The following is a 26,695-nucleotide window of genomic DNA, read 5'->3' as shown; positions in this document are numbered from 1 at the left end:
ATTACAATTTATAGATGATATAAAAAGTTTCAAAAAGTTGTGAAGCGAGCAAGCGCTTGTTTGAAAGAAGCCTTTCGTGGACATCGAGGAAAAGCGAACATACACGCATACATACATTTTCGCTTTTATATGTATAGATTAGCAGGGGTACCTGATGTTACCCGGGTGCTTGTAGGTGTATGCGTTTGGGGGGGGTAAAGAAGAACAAAAGGGAAACTTAACCCTGTTTAAATATAAAATAAACAGCGATTTTAAAAATGAAAAAAAAAAATAAGGGGAGGGGCTTGGTGACAGGTCGGCTCGAACCCGGAGCCTTGAGGCCCATAGGCTGAGCCTGAACACCTGCGCTACAGCGACAGTCAATGTAAGAGCGATTAAAAAGTAAATGTCAAACATCACGCTATTCCACAGTTTTTAATGAGGTCAAATCGTTTTACTGTGGGATAGTTGACGGTGACGTTTACATCCAGTTCGAATCCAGTTTTGCTGTTTTTATACTGAAAAGTGAAAGCAACATGTGGCGATCCGAATATGTGGAATATTTATCTTTTGAAAGTCGGGCAACTTAAATAGACAGGCGAACCCCGTTGTTAACTCGTACATATTATCATTTAGATGTGATATAAAGTTTTAAGAAGCGACACCCACGAGAAGACGTCGGAAAAATGCCTTTCTCGGACATACACGAAAACACACACACACACACACACACATACATTTTCGCTTTTATATATATATATATATATATATATGTATATATATAGACTAGTGGGGGGGTACCCGGCATTGCCTGGGTGTTTGGAGTTTGTATGTAGGAGAGAGTGACCCTGTTTTAATATTATAAAAAAATCACGATGTTAAGAAAAATTGGAAAAACCAAAACAAAGCAAACAAGAGGCTCGAACCCGAAGCACCGAAGCTAAGTGAGAAAAAAAATGCCCGACACATTACCCCTATGCCAAAGAGACATACACTTAATAACGGATAAAATTAAACCTTTAAAAACACTTGCAGGTGGTTTAAACTAACGTCAACGTTTTCTAGGTCAAACATGATGTCATTGTCGTAGTAGCAGGATAAGGGAAAATGAAGGAACGATTTTTTTTTGGGGCACCCTCCTTGTAGAAAAGGGCCCAGTTTACGGTGAGGGAATTAATGTTTTTGGCCAATTTTTCGATATTTGTCAGGCAAAGGTTGGAGCTTTAAAATGATACTTATCTGGCGAAAATCCGTGGGCCGTGTCGAAAGTTTTTGCGAGACATACAAACACACACACACACACAAACATTTTCGCTTTTCTATATATTCTAGGGGGGGTACCCGGCGTTGCCCGGGTGTTTGTAGGTGTGTGTATGGGGGGGGGGGGGGGTAATTAATAATCCTGCTTAAATATTATAAAAAAGACGATGTAAAAAAAAAAAAACGGAAAGAAAATAGCATAAATAAACCTGTGTAAAGAATAAGCGAAGTAATAAAAAAATTATAAAAAAGACGATATAAAAAAAAAACCCAAAACCAAAACGGAAAAAAAATGGCATAAATAAACCTGTGTATGGGTGGGTGGGGGGGGGGGTAAACTAAAGAATAAGCGAAGTAATAAAAAAAACGTTTGGTCGGGAGGAGAGATTGAACCCAGAAGCCTTGACGCGGAAACCAATGCCAACTACTTAACTGTCTCGACCACGAGTGAGAGTAATTGATTAGCGTGTTAAGTTAAAGCTTATAAAGCTAAAAGAGGTTTGATTGACAGGAAGACGCTAAATGAGGTCATCGCGGGATCGTTATTTTTTAGTTTTCACTTCCCCCAGATGATGGTGGGAAGGGGGGGAAGCAGCGCGAACGCCGAGAACACAACGTTTTTCACTGTATTTATACTAAAATGAAGGACAAACAGGGGACAGACAAGCGTATTATTTTTTGTTTTACTTCACATTTTTTATGATTCAGCGTGTAGCATTTATTAAATTACGTATTTCGTTTCCTGTCTAGACATCTCTCTCTATCTGTCTCTCTCTCTGTTTGCGTTTGTGTCTCTCTCTCTCTCTCTCTCTCTCTCTCACTTCGTCTTCCTTTCACTAAAGAGTGTTACTAAAAAAGAAAATGGCGTCTGGCTGTTTTTTTTTTTTTGTAAAAACTTCGATTGTTAATATTTTTTGTAAGCATATTTTTTTTTACTTCACATTTTTGGCTTGTTATTTTTCGTTTAACTATCGTATCTAACTATTTTTAATGTGCTAATAACTTTGGTAACGTTGTCATAGCGTAGAAGTTCATAGTTTAGCTTGTGTGAGGGTTAAAAAAATTTTTACCGATAACAAGTGTTTTTAAATTCAGACTGCCATTACAGCTTGCTGACGTCAAGATCACGTGACATGACTCAGCGGGTTTTAAATACAAGTTGGCCCAAAATAAACGGCCCCGTGTACACTTTATGTAGAAGAGTTGGCGCCCATATTTTTGGGGGCAGTTATATATCGATTTAAAAATATGTAATGTTTAACATTAAAATGTCACTTTTTTGGGCCCCCCCCCTGCAGAAAATCGATCAGTTGACGCACTTCTGATGGTCCTTTTGGGCCAATTTTTCGATATTTGTCGTCCGGAAGGTGGGGCTTTCATATGAGACCAAGTTTGTGAATTTTTGTTCCGTCGGTCAAAAGTTTTTAGCAGACACAAACATATATGCATACATACATTTTCGCTTTTATATATATAGACTAGCGGGGGTACCCGGCGTTATCCAAGTGTTTGGAGGTGTGTGTGGTGTTAAATAAAAAAGAACCGGGGGGGGGGCTAGGATCGAACCTGAAGCCCTGAGGTGAAGTTTGGAAATAAAATCGGCCAGCCAGAATGAGTTACTGAAAGATGTTTGAATTTATTTAAGTAAGAACCAAATTGACAGGTGCGCGCACGGAAGTCGTCGCGCGTTACGACGACAATGACGTCAATGACCAGGTTTGTTTGTTATAAGCGAAGTAAAAAAAGAAAACAACGTTAAAACTTAAGCGGGGGGGGGTAATCAAAACATTGAAAAAAAAACTAACGTAAGGCAAACGAAAAAAGAAAACAGAAAAACGAACACGTGAAAAATGGCTTAAATAAGCCTGTTTCGATATTAAAATTTAAAAAATCGGTGGGTACCTGGGTGTTTTTAGGTGTGTGGTCGGGGGTGGATAAGCGAAGTAAAAAAAAACAAAAAAAACAACAGAAAAACGAACGTTACGTGAAAAATGGCTTAAATAACACTGGTTCAATATTTAAATTTAAAAAATAAAAAAATAAAAGACCTCTCACACCACGATTCGAACCCAAAACGTTCAGATAAGGAACCAATGCGCTAATCAACTGACCTAATGTGACATACATGAAATTTGTTCAGTTTTTCAACTATTTAAAGTAAATCAGGTCACGACGTCATCTGGCGTATGCATAGAACTGGTTGTCATCACGAGAGGACTGTTTTTGTTGACCCCCCCCCCGTCGAAAATTGTCGATTTCGAGGTGAAAAAATGAACGTTTTTGGCCAATTTTTCAATATTTTTCGAGCGAAGGATGGAGCTTCAATATGATACCGAGTTTGTGAATTTTCGTTGTGTCTGTCGAAAGTTTTTAGCAGACACACATACAAACATACATACACACATTTTCGCTTTTATATTTATAGATACTAGGGGGGGTACCTGGCGTTGCCCGGGTGTTTAGAGGTGTGTGTGTGCTCGGGCAGGGGGGCGGTGGTGTTAATCAAAACATAAGAATAAGCGAAGTAAATAGTTTTAAATATTAAATAAAAATTAAATATTATATAAAAAAAAGTTTAAACTTAAAAAAATCGAAAAAAAACACCCAAAAAAATTACGGCAAGCGAATGATGTTAAATGTAAAAATTAGAAAAACAAAAAAAGAAAACGCGAATGTGATGGAAAACGAAAACAGAAAAACAAACGTTAAAATTTCTTTAAAAAATCTGAAAAATAAAAACAAAAAAACAAAAAAAGGCTTAAATAACCCTGTTTCAATATTAAAATTGAAAAAATCAAAAAAAAAAATGACCTCACACCACGATTCAAACCCAAAACCTTTAGATAATGAGGCCGCCCTCTAAGCAACTGAGCTAAGACGACGTCGACGAAATTGGATCGTTTTTTTTTTTTTTAATATTTAAACTAAATCATGTTTCGATGTCATTTGCGCATGCGTAGAAGCGAACTTGTCATGAGAGGACGGTTTTTGCTGACCCCCTCCCTGTAGAAAACTGATGATTTTAGGGTGACGGAATTAATGTTTTTGGCCAGTTTTTCGATATTTGTCGGGCGAATGATACCAATCTTGTGAAAATCCGTGACCCGTGTCGAAAGTCTTTGTGAGACATACAAACACACATACATACATACGAACATACATACACACATTTTATCTTTTATATATATAGATAGATTACTCAAAAAGATTCTTTTAAATATTACACCTACTTTCTGATGTAGATTATAATCATTGATGTCTTAGTTTTTAGTATACTGCAAAAATCTAGAATGGAACAACACAATCAGTTTCATCTATTATCCAATGAGAAATATTTTTGCTAAGTAGTCCTTATAACGAACCAACATTTTTTTTATATAGTGTAAATGCTCTATTCTAAAGTTAAAATCTTTTCTACATTTAATGTTACTTTTCTATTGTTCAGACGGCTTTTGATATTTCACAAGTTCACTATCCAGTTCTCACAGTTCAACAGGTTAACTATCTCCAAATTCCACTTTGTATGGTCTGTTTTCTTTGGGTTTTTTTTTTTGTTTTTTTTTTTAATTTTTTACTTGAGTCACCACTTATCAAGGCCCAAATACCACTCGAGGATAAGGGTTAATAAATGTAAGGTGATAGTTTAGTAATTGTTAATGGTGTAAATTGGGTGGAATTTGATTATTTATGGGGACGGCTTAACAAGAATTTGTTTATATTGGATTTGAAGGTTACCATATTGTATTCAACCACAACGCAGGATAGTGGAACAGTGGTCTATAGATGGGCAGTTCTGGGAAAGAACTTTCTTTATGGAATCTGTGTTTAGATTTAGGCACAGATAGAGAGTGGAGGAAATTGTATATAGTGGTTGTAGCTAGTCGAGTGTTTTTGTGAAAGTTTGGCAAGAGGAAACCATAGAGTGGAGTTCAGTCAAGCACTTGCCATGAAAATAACGATAGAGTAGTCATCTAATCACTTGTTATCAAGTTTTCCTTGACTGGTCAACCTTCCTGCGATTTGAGATATCTGTTTTTGCAATGGTATATACAGGATGAACGCTCCACAGTGTAACCGATCGTGATGCCAGATACAAGAGCTTACAAACTTTTGACCATGTCTTCAGCCTTGAGTTCACATTCAATGCCTGCATTCAGCATATCTTTGTAGCAGAGTCAACTACCTCCAGAGTGTTGTCATCGAGTAGCATCTCTTTGTGGGGACAACCATCAATACAGTATCTCCTACACCTGAAGGAAATCTGCATATCAGTTGTTTCTGCTAAAAAAATGAACATGATAGGTCACAAACTATCATCTAGGCTTAACCCCTATCGACGAAATGTTGCATCCCTCTGCCTGTTTTACAAGTATTTTAATGGTGGATGCTCCAACGAACTACAAGCCCTTGTACCCCCTCAACGTAAATACTCTCAACAAATCCAACAAGCAGCTAAATCCCACCCTTTACACAGTAGAGATCTCCAGATGCCAGAAAGCCTTCTACTCTCCTAGTTTCTTCCCTAGGACTGCTAGACTTTGGAATTCCCTTCCAGGTTCCTGCTTCTCTGATTGTACTGACTTGTAGAAATTCAAATGTAATGTAAACAGACATCTTGCTGCTCAACTCCCTACATAGTATCCTTGCAAATTATGTCCCCTATATCAAAGTTGCACTGTGGCTTGTTTGGGGTGAAAATGCAATAAAAAAAAAATATACATAGATTTAATGGGTTGCAGTGTAAAATTTGGTTCTTTCTCTGGAGAGAGACCGCCTGTCATGGCTGTTACATTAATCACGAAATTATAAGCCTAAAAGTCAGTGTAGGTCGGGTCATTATTTTTATTTTATTTTTTTTTTTATGATTATTAAATCTTGGGTATAACTGGGTGCTGGTATCCCCAATACATCCCCCTATTCCCCCTATTGCAACTAGTTATAAAAAGGAATTATATCAACTAGGGCTAGGACAACAGCATATTCTTTTCATTGTTTTGACTCTCGAGTGTGTATCCGTTTATATCTTATATGCTTTTATATAGAGTGATGTGGTTCTTGGTTGATTAACTGTGTCAGATATATATTCGAGTTAAAACAATGAAAAGAATATTCTGTTGTCCTAGCCCTAATTATAACAAGTAAGATTAATGAGTTTTATCTTTAATTGAAGGTTAGGTAGAGTGGTAGAGGAATTTGTGACCAGATATTTGCAAACTCAACAATGATGTTTATCATATTTATAATTGCTTTTGTGTTTACTGGATTTTAGTTTGCTATTAATACGAGGAGTGGTGATAGATTTGGTGTTCGTTTTTTGTGTTAATTTCTGGGTTTGTGTTTTACTAGTCACTGTGAAAGTGAAACAGTACTTAACTGATTACACCCAATATAGTTTAGTGAATGGGTGCCATTTATAATGAATAGCGATTCATTTTCTGATTATGTAGTACAATGAGATGTGTCAAAAAGAAAGCCTAGACACTCTCTCCTTTTTGATTCTGTTTACAAGATGAGGCAGACATTTTTCTGAAGAGCTTCTTGTCTTCCTTCTTTACATGAGGAACGAGTGCAGATTGAAAATATAATGAAAAACCAATAATGTGTCATTCTCTAAGAAGAATTTCAAGCAAAATAGATCTCAGAAAAATAGTAAAATTGAAAGGATAAAGTGTTTTATGTACTCGTTGTGAACACGTATGCAATGTTGTATTATGTAAACTGTTAGATATTACTGACCGCTGTGGAGAGAAATGTTATGTTCTAAATATGACTGCTAATGACACCAGATGTCACAGACATAACACTCTTCAGCCATATTTGTTATGTGATGAAAATTTGTCCACTGCATTTCAGATGATTCTTGGAGCTATGATCTCTCTAAAGAAGTTTGAGGATGATGTTACAAGGATTTGTGTCATATATATATATATATATATATATATATAAAAAACAATCAGTTAAGTTTAGAAGCGAAAAGATTCTGTAAACTTGGAGTAAATATAAATATTTATATAGCAATCCCAACCAAATAAAAAGCTCAATACAGCCAAGATAGAAATAGAGCTTGTTATAGAAGACTGTAAAAATATTTTACCTGAATTTATTGTTCGACAGGGTATTCAAATAAGATATATTGAAATTTCCTTAATCTTCGGAGTTTCAAAAAAAATGTATTCTTCTCATCAGAGCAAATGAATATTATAGCGAAGCTATGAATTTGCTGGTACTGGCATTAATTGAAACATTACATGAAAGTTAGTCATAAATGCAAAAGAAAACTTTTTTTGTAAAGAGTTCATAAAATGGGGAAAAATTTTTAAATAAAAAAAAAACAGAGGAAAAGATATGGAAAGGTCAAGTATTATCAAGATAGTAGGAGACAACGTTCCCATAAAAAAGAATCCAGAATTATACTGTTGACACATAGACTCAAATTAAAATCCAAAATGTGTGTAATAATCCAAATATGTGTAATTCATGGTTTGTAGAAAAACCTGTTTGCAAGCAGTCAAGGAATAAAGATTATTTAAGTTTTTTTGTTTTTTTTTTCTATTTTATTGACAATTCGGACATCACAACTCCCATGGTTGGTAATAATGGTTTTTAGTGATAGTGGAAAAACATTTCAAAAGAACAACAGAAATAAAATTACAACACAAATGTAATTTATTTGTAATTTTATATATGAAGTGCATTTAGCTTTAGCTCTTTATTACCTGACCATCATGGATTTTTTTATTAAAAGGTTTAGAAACCAGGTAAAATCTGGAAGAAATGAAAGAGCTCTATCAATAATAAATCTCCAACGGAAATATAAATTTAAACAACATTATTTAGCAATGAAACAATTTTTTTGAATGATTGGATTTCATAATAAATTTGTTTACTTTGATTTGTCACCTGTTCTATTTGGTGCTATTTAAATAGCAGGAAAAATAATTTTTGATTCTATTTTAAAAATCTATTTTCAGTATTCATCATTTGATTGCAGGGCAGGTATTTTCTTTTGTCCCAACCCTCTCCCATTACTGATCGTGATGAAGTGCACACATTATTTATGGTCATGTTTTTCGGTCTGTTGAATCCTCCTCCAGTCTGTAGATGTCAGCATACAAACATTGGAGTGGGTGGGGGTGATAGTGGAAATAGAAACTCACTCCAAGTACAGCCAGAAAGAAGAGTTGATGGACATAGCACAAATGATTACCATTTCCTAAGCAAAAGCCAATCTCTGGAAAAAGAGTGAAAAACAGAATCAGCTTTCATTCTGATGAGTTTATTGATTTGAATATTTTTAGCTTGTGTCTATTACTCATTGCTCTCTCACATCCTTCCACAATATTGTCATTCTCTGAGATGTGTTGATTAAATCTGCACATTTATGTATTGCAGACAAACAACAATGCTATTCCAAACTTATGCATTACAGACCAGACCGACAGATGGCAATACTATTTCAAACATATTTTACAAATCAATCACAGTGCTATTTCCAATTTATGTTACAAACAACTATGCTATTTCAAATTTATATGTTACAGACAGACAACTATGCTATTTCAAATTTATATGTTACAGGCAGACAACTATGCTATTTCAAATTTATGTTACAGGCAGACAACTATGCTATTTCAAATTTATGTTACAGGCAGTTCAACTAGTTCAACAACTAACCTGTCACACAGTACAAGTTCATTTTCATTATAAGCTCACTCCCTTTTACAATAACTAGTGCTTCTGGAAAGTGCTGTTTAAGACCTTGGTTCATTGATTTATCAACATTTAAGCCAGTTATAGGCTTGTTAACCTTAGGTTTTCTATAGATCTGTTTCATGGGAGCCTGAATAAAAGCAGTGCCCTGAACCAGTTTTATTTACTGTAGTTGGTTCCTCAAGGATAAGGTGAGGCTCCCACCAAAATAAGTAAAAACAGCTATTTAACCAAAATGATTTGGAAGCTCTGTTCTAAAACGTTTAAATAATTTTGCAACAGATTTATGACAATGAATCACGTTAAAGAATTTGTGTTTGATTATTTCTACTTTTATTCTTGGCTGCAAAACATTATTTTTGAGAATGATTTGTTTTCTATTTAATGATTTAATTTTTTTTTTTTTTTTAATTGCTATAAAGTTGTGGAAAAAGTGTTGTATTTTATGTTAGAATAATTTGGAAAAGAGATTGCATTTTGAACCTTTGCTGAATGATCACACCATCACTGTTGAATTTTCCTATGAGCAACTTGATCAAGTCCACAACAAATTAGTTCTTGTTTGACAAAAATGTTTTATTTCCACAAGTCACATACCATCAGAAAGGCCAGCAACAACCCTGAAGAATTGAACATTGTAGAAGTTCTGCCACATTGACCCAATCCCCCAAATATTCAATATGTTACTCCATCTATAACCTATTTGGATCAATGTGGCATTTCATAAGCTTGTCAGGAATTTTTCAATTCAAAGTTGAAGGATTGATACTTTGACAAAATCTGAATGCTTGCAGGTCGTTGGTCATGAACAATGATGATCTTTATTTTAAAGAATATTGTTTTTGGATAAATTCTTGCATGATAAGCACATACTTTTACATGGTGCACAACCTATTTCCATAACCTAATATTTAAAAAAAAATGGCCGAATAAAACAAGTAATCTTGACATAGAATTTCCAATCCTGAAATCAATATATTTAGAAGTTTTCAATTATTCAACAGTTGACAAGTTTGCAGTTCAAAGCAGACTAGGCAGGGCTTTAGCAGATTAGATGAATTGATGAACCGGCAACAAAGATGTTTCAACAGACAGCTATCATCAGACAATGTTTGTAGGTCCTTTATCACACACATTCGAAACACAGTTGATTTATACATGATGCATCAGAGTTTTTGTTTTCTCTTGTGAGTTTGCATTGTTTTGTTTTTATATTTGTAAGCCAGTGCTTGCACCTTTGGCAATCACCAGGATGGCCAGAATAGAAGATGGAGATGAAAATAACAGCAGTGTTGGGGGTCAGTGATTATCATGAGCGATAGTATGGTTTTACAATATTAAAAATTACATTTGGAGTTTTGTGTCTGTTTGAAAGAAGCCTAGCTTGAAGGGACACCACACCTCCTCATTTAGCTAACACGTGTACATAAGTGTATAAGTTGACTTTGATTTGTGGCGACATTAACCCAGAATGGGTTGAGTCAGCTCTTTTCATAGAACACACACAGCATCTTGGATGAACACACACTATGCACGATGTTCCACGGCAGCCAAGATAGTGATGGGCAACTACAGGGTGGTCAAAAAGTCAGGTAACATTTTAAAGAAAAACGATATTAGCAATACACGTATATTTAAGTACCATACATTGAAATATAAAAGAAAGAAGAATATAAATGACACAACACATAGATTTAAAATTAAAGTTTATATATTACACTCAAATATTTAAACAAATAATATTAAACGAATAGAGATTATAATGGATCATATTGTTTTTTCTACCTTTAACATGTTACCTGACTTTTTGACCACCCTGTAGTCCCAGGACCAGTGGCGAACACCATAGATGTAGAGCTAGGTTTGACGTCAGCTTTAATCTGACTTGCCTGGCATCTTTGCCAATCTTGGAGTGGATCTGGAGCTATTGTTTCATGGATGAGTTCTATGTTGCAGTAAACTGCATAATTAAACCAGCAAAGTCTGTTCTTTAAAAGAGCTTGGTTAAGGGGGGGAGGGGTCTGCATCATGTCCTGATTTGATGATTGGAGACAAAATGGTGCTAGCAAACCTGCAGAATTTGGTGGTGGCACTAATTTTGAGATCTGCAGCTCTAATCAGCCAGATATCACAGTCATAGAGAAAGATTATCTGAACAAGTGGCTGATAATTAATCCAGACTTTCATGCATCTTGTGATGACAGTAGATGATGCTGATAATAAAACGATCTGATTCCTTTGTTTTCTTTCATTTTCATTGTTTTTGCTGTTATTTTTTTGTCAAACAAATCTGAAAACATCATCTTCTTGAAAATATGGAATTCCTTTTCTGATTTTTTTTTTTTTAAATCTTTCAGAAAGCTGTTGGTGATGAATCAATTGACATGGTTCCATCTCTTATCCAATCGGATGACGGTACATCATATGAATTTCCTGTTACAAATCTGTATGAATTGGAAGGTCGTGTGTTTGTTGAACAATGGTCTATTCCATATCGCAAGGAAGAATCGCTTGGAAAATGCTTATTGGCCTCAACCTACCTGGCCGATGCTGGTGAGTCATATCTCTTCATCTACTTTCCCTCTTTCTCTCTGCTCCTTTTACTTTACCCTTTACTCCTCTCTCTTTACTTTCCTTCCTTTCTTCCTCTGCTTTCCTGTCCTCTTTTTAATTTCTCTTTTTTTTTTAATTTTTACTTTACCCCTCTATTTTTTACTTTCATCCTCTACTTTCTTTCTCTATTTTGTTTCCTCTCTTTTTTTTTCTCCTCTTTCTCCCTCTCCCTAATCATTTGTCACATCTCGCTTTAACTTTTAACATACGAAAAACAACACCAGTTTGAAATAAATTATAATTTTTTGCCAAACATTTTTTGTGCCAGGATTTTTATGATTCTAAAGAAATGTTGATGCAAGATTGTGGGGTGAGTGCTTGCATGAATCCAGCAGTGTTTGTGTTTGTTTTTGTGCGATTTGATTTTGGTATTTAAAGTGCAGCAAGTGTCTCAGACTCTAGGATCGGCAACACGGGGCAATGTCTCACATTTATGAAGAATAGAAAGTAAACATGGGTTTATTTTTGTCAGCCTCATAACTCTTGCTTACCTTATTTTGTCCTTTAGTTCTCACATTCCATGAGCAATGTTTTTGATAAAGGAGAAAGAATTGTTCTTTTCTGGGTGAGAATCTATTCCATTTAACACTTATCGTTGGATAGTTTTTGTAGTTTTTGACCTTGCAGTGTTTTTTTTTGTTTTTTTCTCCTTACATGGCTTTATGCTTTGTCTGGATTGATTTACATAAAAAAAAAATCTTTTTTTTTATTTTTTTTATTTTATTTTTTTTTTTATTACATTTTCACCCCAAACAAGGCAAATTGCCACTTTGGTGTAGGGGGCTACTATCAGGGGCAACAACTACTGGGGTACTTTGTAGGGATTTGGGCAGCAAGGTGTCGGTTCACGTTACACTTGAACTTCTGCACGTCAGTACTGTTGGGGAAACAGGGACCTGGAATGGAATTCCAGAGTCTAGCGGTTCTGGGGAAGAAACTATTGGAGTAAAAAGATCTTTTACATCTAGGGATCTCTACAGTATGGGGGTGGGATTTAACAGCCTGTCGGGTTTGTCGAGGGTGCTCACGTCGTGGGGGCACAAGTGATTGCAGTTCGTCAGAGCATTCACCACTAAAATACTTGTAAAAAAGGCAGAGGGATGCAACATTTCGTCGATGGGACAGAGGCTGAAGCTTAGATGCCAGTTCAGGGCCTATCAGGTTTGCGACTCTCTTTTGAACCTTGTCAAGGAGCGAGAGACTAGTAGCAGATGCACCAGCCCAGATGTGGCAGCAATACTCCATACATGGGCGAATGGTTGCCTTATAGAGGTACAGGATACTTTCGGGTGTTAGTAGTTTTCTAGCACGGTAGAGAGAGCCCACCTTTCTTGCAGCGGCCCTGGCAATGCCTTCAATGTAATTGTTCCAACTCATGTTTCCTGTGAACGTTAGGCCAAGGAGTTTGAAAGATGGACTCTCAGATAAAGAGTCGTTGGCCATTGCTATGGGTGGTAGAGAGGGTTTCTTGTGATTATTGAATGAAACTAGTTTAGTTTTGGCAGCATTGAACGTGACCAACCACTTTTGTCCCCATTCCACTACAGATTGGAGGTCTTCCTCTAGTGTTTCTGCCATTTCTTTAGAAATGTGTTCATTCGTCTTCCTGTCGTGCCTGCCATAGAGTGTAGTGTCATCAGCATATATACCCATCTCAGAGGCAATGTTGTCGGGGAGGTCATTTATGAATATCAGGAACAATAGAGGTCCAAGGATAGAACCCTGGGGCACCCCCGCATTTATATCATATTGTTTAGATGTACGACCGTCGAGGACAACCTGGATTTTTCTCTTATCTAAGAAGGATTTAATTATGTTAAGTATTCTACCAGTGATATCGTATGAACTGATTTTACTGAGGAGACCCTCATGCCATACCCTGTCAAAAGCCTTAGATATATCTAGAGCTACCGCTCTGCCCTCCCCCGCTTTGTCCAGTGAATGGTATATACGTTCAGATATCACAGTTAGGATGTCTGCTGTGGAACGGGCTTGTCTAAATCCATATTGTTTGTCAGTCAGTAGTCTTGCTTTCTATGCAGTCTGATCCATAGAGTTGATACCTATCATGTTTTATACGCCATACAATCTAATGTGCTTGTAAACTAGTGTCATTGACTTTTGTGTTAATAAAAATATCAAATAAGTCGTAGTTGATGTAATTATGTTAACGATATCGTTTCATTTGTTGATTGTTGTGCTCAAAAACATAGTTTGAAATTAGAGACAACCAAAATCGATTCAACTGATATTTTACGATTATCAATTGTTGAGTGATATTTTTTTTGTATCATTACGGATTAAAATCGATGATACTGATCAGAACAGATTTCTTTAATCAGAATTTTTTTTAAGCTGAGGATTCATCATCTTGTTTGCTATATTCACCTTCCTTAAGTGCATTTTTTTTCAAACTTGGGAACTTTCTAGTCGAATTCTCGAACCTTTATAGTTTTTAAGTTAATATTGCCTGTATTAAGGATTGAACCTTCAATCACCAGAAGACTGTCACTTAAAACTGATTATTAGGCTATACTACTAATCTTTATGCTACATATCAATGTGGGAAATTCGATTCTTGTCCAGAATTACCCCATATTAAAAAAAAAGACAAAAATTTTAAAAAATCTGTATGCTGTACATACCTGTGATGGAACGAAAATATCATATTCCAGAAATTATGTAAATTGATAAAGTAGTTATATTTTTAAATAAGAAAATCAACATCCAAGGGTGACTGCCTTGCCCACCATTTTGAAAAAAAATATCTAAAAAACCGAGAATAATGCTATGCAACAATAATTCATAGTTTATGTTGTAATGACTACAAATTCCCATTAATCTCTTAAAAATGATTTTCTTTATAAAAAAACAATTTGATCAATTTGCATGATTTTTGGAATATGATATTTTCATCTTTATTTTTGTTTTTTGATATAGGTGAAATTCTAGACAAGAACCGAAAATTCTTTGTTTTTACTTTTATCTTTTTTCTTTTTGTCTTTTTTCTTTTTCACTGCAACTTTGGTCCATTTGGTATTTCAGGTAAAATAGAAAGAAAGAACTTGTCTTTTTTTAAAAAAAAAAACCTACTCTTGTCACAGGTAAGAAGACCTTTGACACAAAATATTTGGGGCGCACGGAAAGAGGCCCATCATTTTTCATCAAGCACGACCATCAAATCCACATCAATTCATTTCACCTTGTAGAAATGGTAATGACATTCATCTCAACACACACTCTGCACAAAAACGACTACTTCTCTCTTTCCCATTTAAAATCTCCGTTACCGTTAAGATACTTTATATGGGAAACATAAACAAACTCATTGAGGACATTACCAAGACTGTGGCAAAAAAGGTAGGCTCCCTCTACTGTGCAAGAAAATGAACTGTCACTGGAGAGTATCCTATATCTCTACAAAGCCAACATTCGCCCATGCATGGAGTATTGTTGATACATCTGAGATAGTGCATCAACCACCACTAGTCTATCACTCTTAGACAGGGTACAAAAAATAGTCTCTAATCTAATTGGTCCCGCACTCTCGGCTAAGCTCCAAGCTCTGTCCCATCGCCGCAATGTTGCATTGCTGTGTATGTTTTATGAGTTCTTTAATGGGATGTGCTCTGATGAACTTATAACACTTGTGCCACCTCAACCTGCATACTCCCGACTAACCTGACAAGCAGCAAAATCCCACCCCTTCACTGTTAATATCTCTAAATGCTGGAAAGCATTCTACTCTAATAGTTTCTTCTCTCAAACTGCTAGGCTTTGGAATTTCTCCCCGGTTTCTTACTTTCCTGGCTTTACTAACCTGTAGAAGCTTAAATGTTATGTGAGCAAACATCTCGCTGCTCAACTCCCCATAATCTCCTGTTAGACATGATCCCAAATAGTAGTCTTTTACATGCCAAGTGGCAATATACCTTGTTTGGGGTGAAAAAGAGTAGAAAAAAACTTATCTTATTTGCAAAATAAAGCCAAATGTTTTAATATTTTTCTAATCTACGTTGCGTAAGATTAATAAAATTATAGATATGAAGATCAAAAGGTTAAAAAAAGAATCATATTACAAAGCAATATATTTCATTTACATCTTAACTGTAGGATTTTTGGCGCCTTTCTTATTTGAGGATGAAGGTGTATTGGTTTGAGGGGATATATATTTTATTGTAATGAAGGTTATGTTTGTCTATAATCAAAACTACTCATACCTATATCACAATTACTTTTAGTTTTTAATATCTTATTTCAGACTAGCAAGTGTATTTGGCATTGCTCAGGGTATTGATAACAAAATAGAACAGTTAAAAAATTGCCATATCTTTTTTTTATTTTTTTAACTTTTCACCTTTTGATCCTCCCCCCTTCTATCGCTCGCAACCAGTTCAATGAAAACAAAAGCTGACTGACTTCATTTTTTTACACCCAACTCTCCCTGCACTAATTTGGTTTCTGGTGATCCCAACTGTGTGAATATTACCGTATGTTTTCTTTTTCTTTTTAGCACAACCAGGTTAAAATCACTTAATCCAATGGTGCAAGGTTTGCAAGTGTATCTTGTGTAGTTTCTGATTTTTAGTCACACAAATGCACACACACAATTACATCTTTTCTTTGTATGATAGATGATTTTACTTGTACTCAATGGGAGTTCTCACGCAAGTCATCATCAACGATTACTCACTGACAACAACTGGTGATGTTCCCTAGAGTCTGGGTGACAACAAGTCTCCACCTTTTTCAATATCCTTTGCAAATGATTTTGCATCATCGCAACAGCCTCTTACCATTGATTTATTGCTGGAATTTGAGTGACAATAAGCCTCCATTATGTTCCAGTCCTCTTCACACTCATCCAGTAGAGGTCTGATTAGTACCTTCTCTCCTCGGTCTTGTCATCCTCCTTGATTCCTCGACTCTTTAGTGTGGTGTCAGTCATTACAATTTTTTTTTTTTTGAAAACTGGGTGGACCAAGGGGGGGGGGTAGTTAATTTACAATTTTGCAGTTTTATTTTTCTTGGTTCTGTATGGTTTTCATCTATCTTTTTGTTTTACTTCAGTTGCAGTTTCTATATGGTCAGTTAACATTTGTAACTCTTGTGAATTAGTTTCTACATTTGAGGGTTTTCCTTAAGATTTCAGCTATTTTCAGCATTACTGTCTGTTGTATAGTCTTAATCTTCCCCTTGATTCTGATTTCTCTTTGTCTTTTTCTCACATACCTTGTCACTGTTCCTAATGGTCTTACAATTATTAGTATTTTATTGATTTTCTTTATGTTCCATATTCCTTTCAGTTCTCAAGTTCTGTATATTTGTTTTATTTTTCTGTCTCATTGATCTTCACCCTGTGATTTGCTGGGATGGCAAAATTTACAATTTGGCAGTTTCTTTCCTTTTAATTATTATGATGCCTGGTCTTCATGCTTGAATGAGTTCATCTGTTTTATAAAGGATTTTGTGGTTTTCTTTTTCCAGTATAGTCTCCAGTTTGTGTTTGTCTACATGTTTGAGGTGCAGGATCCAGATTACCTTATCAGTGATACTGCCAGATGTTTATTCCTTTAACTATATTTTTACTGTATCATTTTGTTTCTAAGAGTTTCTGTGTTCTTCTCAGATACTCTTTTCCAATATTTTCTTTCATTTCTGATTTTATCACTTCCAAATATTTGTAAGCCTCATATTTACTAAGTGCAATCATCTCTTGGTTGGACAGTTTCATCTGATATCTCTAATTTTCACAATTTCCCATACCAAATTCCATTCCAATGTCCTGGCTGAATATTCTGGTTATGTCTATCAGCTTTTCGAGTTCCTTTATGCTTTTTGCAAATAGCTTCAAGTCATCCATGTACATGAGGTGGTTTATTCTTTGTTCTGTGTCTGTAAACTTTTATCATCCGTCATCACATTTCCTAAGTATGTAGTTGAGTGGCATCATGGCTATGATAAATGATAATAAGGAGTCTCCTTGGAAGATGCCTCTCTGTACTCTTATCTCAATCAGGTGTTGCCCTCCAGCTGTCAGTTCCAGTCTCTATATTCTCATTGCTTTCTTAATAACAATAATAATCTTGTTGGATCTCTCGTACATACTGAAGCATTCAATTATCCATGCTTCACAGATTCTGTCATAGGCTTTCTTGTAGTCAATTTATGCCATGGCTATGTTCTTTTTCCTGCTTTTTAACTTTTTTCAGGATGTTTTGATCTATATATAACAGGTTGTGCATCCTTTCCGGCACTATTCTTGTTCCTCTGGCAGTACTCAAAGATTAAAAATGGCAGATCTGTTCGCTCCGTTAAGATTTTCCACATGGTTGGTAAGCAGGTTATCGGTTGTACTCACTAGGAGTTCTTACATAGGCCATCATCAGAGATTACTCACTGTGATGTTTCCTGGAGTTTGAGTGACACCAAGTCTTCCCAGATTTCCAGTACTCTCTTTCTCTTTCAATAACTTTTGCAAATGTTTTTGCATTATTGTAACATTTGTTTACCATTTACTCTTTACTGTTATTATTGTTACTATTTCTACTGCTACTATCATGCTCATATTATTTGCGCCAGGACTGGATCTATTAACTTTATTCAATTAATAATTGTTTTTTATTCTTTTGAAAACATTATTTTACTGTTTCAATTCAAGTTATCCAATATTTTTACATTTTAATTCTACGTATTGCATTTATTAAATCAAATTGTTTAATTCTAAAAATATAATTTTATATTGTGACCTACAAACTATGTTAATAAAATCATGTTCCTTTCTATCCTGCTTTCAGATGTGGTAGCTATCTTTAAATCAGAGGATTATTTTGATACATTTTTTTTTAGATAACCTTACAGATACAAATCTGGGAGAGATTAAGGTCTACTGAATATGAAGCACAATCAGAATCATCCCACCTACTGGTGAGATGGTCACCAAAGTGCCCCTCATTACTAATCTAACGAGTTATGTGAAGCATGGGGAGTTACCTCATCCTGAAAACACTGTTCATTCCTCACAACACTTCATTTGTCCAAGATCTCTTAATGATCATTAGGCACATTTAAATTTGATTGTGACTGACATTGAACAGCATTAATCAAAAGACTGTCAGACATTTATGTATGATTGAAACGTGATAGATAAGTTAGGCATAAGCTGAAGTTTATTTGTACCAAACATGGTTGGATTGCAGAAACGATTGTAAATTTTATAAACGATTCCATAGGTGACATTTTTTTTAAGGGGTAAGAATTGTTTTGTATTTTTTTAGTATTTACATTTTCTCTGAAAACTTCTTTTAATCAAAATAAAATAACAATAACATTTTTCGTTTTTAATTTTTGCAAAAAAAAGTCTTATCTGAAAATGTGATCAATAATAATTTAAAGAATATATATATATATATATATATAAAAATAACTTCTGCAATTTTTGTGATAAAGATTATTTGGATTACTATTCTCATCTTGATCTCTGCAGGCAATTCTAGTATAAATTTTGGTAGCTTTAAAATGAGCTTATTTAGCTACATAAATAAAATTACAGATCCGTTATATTGCCATAGTCAAATGAAATCTGATCTGCATTTTATTTATTGCAATTTATAAAAAAAAATATTAAATAACTTTTTAAAGATTTGAATATTTAGTTTCATGTTGCCTTGGAAATTGATTCTCATAAGAATCGATCTGAACTATATAAAAGAATTGTGTGCTAGAAGATGTGCTAGACTTAGTTTTACAAAAATATCATACATACTACTGGTCTAAGATTTTGTATTTTGAAATGACATATTTAAAAAATAATTAAAAAGCAAGGGAGATAAGTTAGTTTGTCATACAGAATTGCATGCAAAGAACTGTTCCACATTAAAACCTACAGTAAAACAATAATTTGATAAATTTTGTGTAATTATTTTTCTACTGGATCATTTTTTGTACTTTTTGGAATTTCTACTAATTTTGAGATGGGACACATAAGTATGTAATAGTGTTTTTACCTGAAATGAATTTGTTTCATTATTCTGCAGAAGCACCAAAAATTAAATTTTATATTGTTCCTATATGTGTGTGTGTGTGTGTGTGTGTGTGTGTGTGTGTGTGTGTGTGTGTGTGTGCGTATCAAGGACGTAAGCTACAGAGGTACTATGTGGGGAGTTGGGCAGCAAGATGTCGGTACACATTACACTTGAACTTCTGCATGTCAGTACAGTTGGGGATGCAGGAACCCGAAAGGGAACTTCAAAGTCTAGCGGTTCTAGGGAAGAAACTGCTGGTGTAGAAGGCTCTCTTACATCTAGGGATCTCTACTGTGAAGGGGTGGGATTTAGCTGCTTGTCGGGTTTGTTGGGGGTATTTACGTCGAAGGCGTACAAGTGCTTGCAGTTCGTTGGAGCATTCACCGTTAAAGTACTTGTACAACAGGCAGAGGGATGCTACATTTTGTCGATGGGACAGAGGCTGAAGCTTAGATGACAGTTCAGGACCTATCAAGTTGGCGACTCTCTTTTGAACCTTGTCTAGGAGCTAGAGACTAGTAGCAGATGCACCAGCCCAAATATGACAACAATGCTCTATACATGGGCGAATGGTGGCCTTATAAAGGTACAGGATACTTTCGGGTGTTAATAGCTTTCCATCACAGTAGAGAGAACCTACCTTCTTCGCAGTGGTCCTGGCAATGCTCTCAATGTAATTGCTCCAACTCCTGTTTACTGCGAACGTTAGGCCGAGGAGTTTAAAAGATGTACTTTCAGATAGTCTTTGGCCATTGCTATTGGTGGTAGAGATGTTTTTTTACAGGTTCTAGTATTTGATCAAATTCATTGTATGTTTCAGTTACTTGCATAAGCATTCCCCTCTACCTTTTTCCCTCCTTCATTATCCTTCCATACCTTTCTCTTTCTATCTCTCTCACTCCCTTATCTCTTTCCACTACCTTTTCCCTCCATCATTTTCATTGGGAGCAGCATTCATCCTAGGCAGGTTGAACCAGCTTCTCCTGAAGTTTAATGGGAGTAAGAAGTTCGCAAGCGATCCCCAGTTGCATTTTACTCCATTACTCCCCTCTGTCTCACCCACTCCCCTCCATTCTCCATCTCTCCCTATCTTCTGCCCTCTGCCCTTCATCCTTTTCTCCTGCCCTCCTTCCTTCCTTTTTTCTTTTTCTCTCATCCTCTCTCTCCTCTCATATGACCATTCTAACCTTATCTCTCTCTCTCTCTCTCTCTCTCTCTCTCTCTTCACTTCTGTCTTCCCTTTCTCTTTCTCCCTGTTCCAAAAATGCCAGTATCCAATCTTTCATTATTCAAATGGAATTTGAAAACATGGCTTGGTAGAACCAATCCATGTTTTCAAATTCCATTTTTTTTCTGTTCATTTTGTTTCTTAATAAGAATCTCTAACTGTGATGGAGATGTGTAAAAACATCTTATGAAAATCATTTCACGTTTAATGTGTCCGAATTTAACTTAGTAACAGCCAAACTAGACGTATTCAAATACTGGAACCTGTAAAAACCAATTACATATAACCATTTACAAGTAAGCCAAGGAGAAAGAAGAGGAAAAAAACACTTGAAATAATTATAAACTTTTATATTAAAGAGGGAAAAAATAAGTTGAAATGGGAGGGAGAAAAAATAATAATAAAGTCTGAAGTTCACCTTTTAACCGTATAAAAGACTGTAATTTGACTGCCAAAAAATGTCCCTTTTGGTGAACCTTAAAGGTTCTAGTAACAATTCAAGAAAGAGAAAGAAGTTCAGGAGAGAGAAAGAAGTTCAGGAGAGAGAAAGAATAGAATTAAAAGATAAGAAAAGATTAAGAAAAAGGCAAAACTTACTTTGAGGTAAGAATAGTTTTTTTTAGAAGCAAGGATAATTTATACGGAATTTTTTTTTTTTTTTAGAGTGTCATTCCTGCTTGCGATAGTATAAAAATAAAAAATGTCTCATTAGATTTTCTTTTTTGTTTTTATCAAAAGAATCTACATCTTTTTCAATTTCTTTTACTCATATTTGTCGGCTTTTATTTGGGGAAAAAAACATTACTTGACCTGATGTAGTTTCGACTATAGTTAATCGAACGAAAACTTTTTCTTATCAGAGAAGGCTCTTCTTTCTGCACCATTGAAGATTATACACTTTCCTTTTCACTTTCAATATTTCCTGAATAACAAGTAAATTGCTGTTTGCAACGTCACCTTTTCACTCGTCTGAGGTTTAACTTTTGCACTTTTTCTTTTCCTCTAGACAAGAGTTGACTTGATTTATTTTAAAGACTTTTCTGTCTGAATTCAGCCGGCATTTTTCTCTTCATTTTCATCACCTAGACAAAAATTTAACTGATGAACTAGGACCTTTAACTAGAGCCTCCTGATGTCTCACCATGATAGGTTACTACATCCAGGTCCGACATTTTCAAACCACAACCTTTTACTCCCAAAAGCCAAGGCAGCAACTTCCTTTTTCACTTCCATTTTTTTGCTTAAATCGGCGAGCAAAAAATCAGTCGACCAATCGCCAACAAAGAAATAGCCACAAGCTATCAATAGCAGTTTACAACTATTTGCATAGAGGGGTTGGTTAAAGAAATAAGAAAAGAAAGACAGAAAGAAAGGTAGATGGAAGAATTAAATTCTGACAAATGATAATGGAAAACTCTGATGTGGTTGTTTTAAAAAAAATAAATAAAATAAAAAATGAGATCAAAATGATTCTATGTTTGTAAATGCAACTAAAATGAAACATTTTTTTGTGTTGAAAATCTGGAATAATTTTATAATTTAAACAGCAGAAATTGTCGATGTAAGCAGCAATAAATGTTTATCTTGTTAATGTTAGCAAAATGTCTTCAAATTTTTTTGTTTTCTTCTCAATCTATGTTGAAACTTTTTAAAAATTTTGAAATAAAGATTCATGATTTGTATTATTTGGACAACAATTCTCACTTTAGAAATCAATAATTATAAAAAGTAGATTAGAACCCAAGAAATTGCAATAAGAGTAACGGTAAAAAAAATCTTAATAAGATTACATTTACGGCTTCCCAAATCGGATATCTGGGTTCATGGCCTAATAGTTAAGAGTGTTGGCTAATCATTTCTAAGTGACCATCTTCTGATGATGGGGGTGGATATGATGATTCAGTTTTTATTACAAGTTATAATAAACAAGAATAACATAAATTAACACTTTTACTCTATCATGGCTGATAGAATGAGAACAATCTACACTGTACATTAAATAAAAGGTTCGGTTTGAAATTCTATACAGGTTTCTAAGTTAGACAAATTCAACTATTAGATTTAAAGCCTGAAAAGGATCAGTGGTTGCATCAGCCAAAATAGTGGGAATCTAGCACCTAATATGAGAATACTAGAATGTAGAAGAATAATGAATTTTGATAGAAATTATTTAGATTAGTTTAATGATAAAAAGAAAAATCTCTTTGGAATTCGATAAAAAATAAATTTGTGTGAATTTTTGTATGGTACAACTTTTGACTAGCTCGATTTTGTTGTTGGCATTGGTTTCACAAATTATTTCTAGAATCAGGTATTCACAGAAAGAAACCAGATGAAGGTTGCCAACATCCATAAGTGAAAGTAGTCTTATGAAACTGATTGAATTCGAACTTGGAGCACCCAGGTCATTGGTTAGAGCTGGTATCCACTTCATCACAGTTACCTCTCTAAATTAGATGCCAATCAAGAAAACGTTCCCTCTTATAGGATAGTTATAAACACAAGGAATTGAGCATGTTTATACATTTGTGCATTTTGACATTATTAGGGGAAAGGTATGCACCCTACCTTCCCCTCTGTTAATAATGGATAAAAATAAATTATCTTCATGGGCTTTTTCTGTTCTTTATAGAATCAGATACAGGAGGGACCATGTGAAGGTTGCCAACATCGATAGTGAAAATGTTTCTATAGAACTGACTGGATTCAAACTTGACATACTCAGATTGTCAGTCGACATCAATATCTATTTCACCACAGCCACCTCTCTAAATTGGATGCCACTGGAATTGGATTGAAGAGAGTAAAAAGTAAACCATGGTTTACTTTTGGCAGCTTCGTAATTCTCACTTCCCTTAATTTGTCTTTTAATCCTCATATTTCATAAGTGATTATTCTGACAAAGGGAGAAGAATTGCTGTTTTCTTGGTCAATCTATCCATCTTACAATTATCATAGGCTAATTTTTAACCTTGAAGTAGTATTTTTTTTCAACTCTCTACATTAAGTGGCTTTATCCATAAAAAAATTCATAAAAGCCTACCTCATTATGGAAGAATTAAATTGATTTATATACTTACTTATGCATTTTGATATTATTAGGGGAAAGGTATGTACCCCTACCTCTCTCCCTACGAATAATAAATGAAAATAGTAAATTATTTTCATTGAATTAAAATTAAAAAGGTATTGTTTCAGTTTCTGATGACTAAAACTATGACAAAAAGAAAACAAGTAGCAACTCCTTATCCAGTTGAGATATTTATTTTGTACGCACGTCCATCTGTATGGCATCTGTTTGTTTCTCTCTTTAGGTCTTGCAGAAAGCAATGACGATTGCAAACGATTTATGGACCGATGCATGCCAGAAGCATTTAAAAAGGTAAACACATTTCTTTTGACAAATATTTCTTATGTGATGGATTTAGTTTTCTTGCAGTAAAGACTTTCTGGAGATGTTTTTAGCAAGTGCTTCAGTATAACCTGTTAAACCACACAACAAAACTATCAATCCCTAGTTCCAAAGCAGTGGTGAAATTTTGTTTTTAAGCATGTGATGAAGCTCTCTGAAGTATGCACATAACTTGAAAACTTTCTTTTGGGTAACTTGCTTTTTCTTGGCTTGAATTTTTTTTTTTTTTTTTTTTTTTTTTTTAACATTGCTTTTTTGGTTGGAGATTCTTTATTTTGCATTGGTTAGATCTTTGACCATTATCAATTCTGTCTTCTTTTTAAAGGGCAAATGTCTGTGTGCATATGCTCATCTAAAAGTAAAAAAATATTAACCAAGGACTTATAATTTTTATATTTTCTTGCTCTGTATCTTCTCAAATATCTAAAAGTTAGAAAATTCGATGAAATTCTTCAGGGTTAATTTTCCAATAATTTGCCTGAAAAAATACTCAAATTTTATCGATTTAAGTAATGGTGGCTTTCTGCACATTTCACAGTAATGTTCTAGACTGCTAACATGAAGGTTGTAGGTTCAATCTCAAGAAATTCTTTTTTTTTTTTTAATTTTCTTTTCATTACATTTTTACATTTTATTTTATTTTTTTTAGTTTATTCTACGTGAATATGTGTTACTACACTGAAACAGCAACGTAAAAAAAAATATGCATCATAATATAATTCGATGTTCAAAGCGAATGTTAACGCGTGGGCCATAAAACACTTACAATATGGTTTAAATTTGTAAACGGTTACATTTAAATTAAGGTTTTAAAGTAGCTTTCATTTATTAAAAATGTGGAAGTACAGAATCATTACAAAACAACGTTCTTTCCCCATGTTAAGAATGGGTTTCTAAATAATAATATAAATAAATAAAATCAAAAAGAATTAAAAAATAAAACAAAACATAAAAAATAAAACTGGCAAAAAAAAAAAAAAATTAATAAAATGAACTTATTTTGTTCGTATCACATATTTCTAAGTTTTCTTTTTACTATTGTATATAAAAATGAATACACACGCACAACATAAAAACAAAAAAATTCTTGTCAATCTAATAGAAAAAAAAAATCATTTACTTGCCTCCCCACAAGGGGAGAGGTTAGATTTTCCAATTAAAGGCATGTGAACTTACCTTTTTTATCCATTTAAAATATGCACATGATTTATGAATAAATCATTTGCATATATCTGTTTTTCAAAAATAAAACAAAAAATAAATGAAAACCCACCCACTCCAAACAGAAACTAAGCTGGACACTTCTTCATTATTAGTGAAAATTGAAATATTGAATTTCAATTAAAATCAATGATATGTACTTAATTCTCATGTCGAAATTAGTAACACATTCAAAAATTATGAAAAATGATGAATTAGTAAATTATTAGTGAAAATAGATTTCAAAACTTCAAGGTTATCACATTGATCATTTTGAAGATAAATTTCATGCACTTGGCGTTTTTTGAAGCAGTTTGGCATTAAAATATTGTATTTAGTCATTTTTAAATCTGACTTTATGTTAAATTTATATATGTCAACTCTTAAGTCTGAAAAAAATTTAAAAAGTATTGTTACCAAATCTGGGCTGGTGCATCTACCACTAGTCTCTCCCTCTTGGATAGGGTCCAAAAAAGTGTTTCCATAGGTCCCACTTTGTCAACTAGGCTCCAACCTCTGTCCCATCGCCACAATGTTGCATTACTGTGCCTGTTTTACAAGTATTTTAATGGAATGTGCTCTGATGAACTCATTGCACTTGTGCCCCCTCGATGTACATATCCCCGACAAACCTGATTAGCAACAAAATCACACCCCTTCACTGTTGAGGTCCCTAAATGTCAGAAAATTTTCTACTCTAATAGCTTCTTCCCTAGAATGGCTAAACTTTGGAATTCCATTGTTGCTAGCTTCTTCCAAAACTGTACTCATATGCAGAAGTTCAAATGCAATGTAAGTCGACATCCTAATCTTTCTTAGGCATGGTCCCAATTAGTAGCCCCTTACATCCAAGTGGTGATATGGGGTGAACGTGCGTAAAAAAAAAAAAAAAAAAAAAATTTTTTTAGATAAATACACTTGCGCTAAGGAACATTAATAATGCATTCTACAGTTTACATATTATTTTTAAAGTGTTTAGATGAGTTTAAAGAATATTTGAAACTGTTATCTCTATATAAATAAAATGAACTCATTTTTTCCCGTCTGATTTTGACCTTAATAGGATTAAAAATTAAGATATTTCATGCAAATATAATATGCACAAACGGCAGAACAATATCTGAGGTGTGTTATAGGCTTATTATTTCTCAAATTCCTCGATAATCTTAGATTTCTATCATTTTTCTGCTGAGAAGTCACGGCCAAAATCGGTTAATATCAATGGAAGTGGTTAAATATTTTCTCTTTTATAAATTCCTCCTCCACCTG

At 34.4% G+C, this 26,695-nt stretch overlaps 1 protein-coding gene across 3 annotated transcripts in view; it reads left to right on the top strand.

Moving 5' to 3' along the window:
• Positions 1–26,695, top strand: part of LOC145300914 (ubiquitin carboxyl-terminal hydrolase 24-like) — a 237,514-nt gene that overhangs the window by 42,915 nt on the left and 167,904 nt on the right. For all 3 annotated transcript variants that reach the window (XM_080144530.1, XM_080144529.1, XM_080144528.1), the window contains exons 2-3: positions 11,307–11,502; positions 24,129–24,196. In XM_080144530.1, the coding sequence (XP_080000656.1) occupies positions 11,307–11,502; positions 24,129–24,196 (264 nt within the window). The remainder of the gene's footprint in view (positions 1–11,306; positions 11,503–24,128; positions 24,197–26,695) is intronic.

This window comes from Euprymna scolopes, chromosome 2 (assembly GCF_053919585.1).
Source record: "Euprymna scolopes isolate OS-2025 chromosome 2, ASM5391958v1, whole genome shotgun sequence".
Lineage (NCBI taxonomy): Eukaryota > Metazoa > Mollusca > Cephalopoda > Sepiida > Sepiolidae > Euprymna > Euprymna scolopes.
The sequence above is the reverse complement of the archived record's forward strand: the minus strand, read 5'-3'. Positions and strand labels throughout refer to the sequence as shown.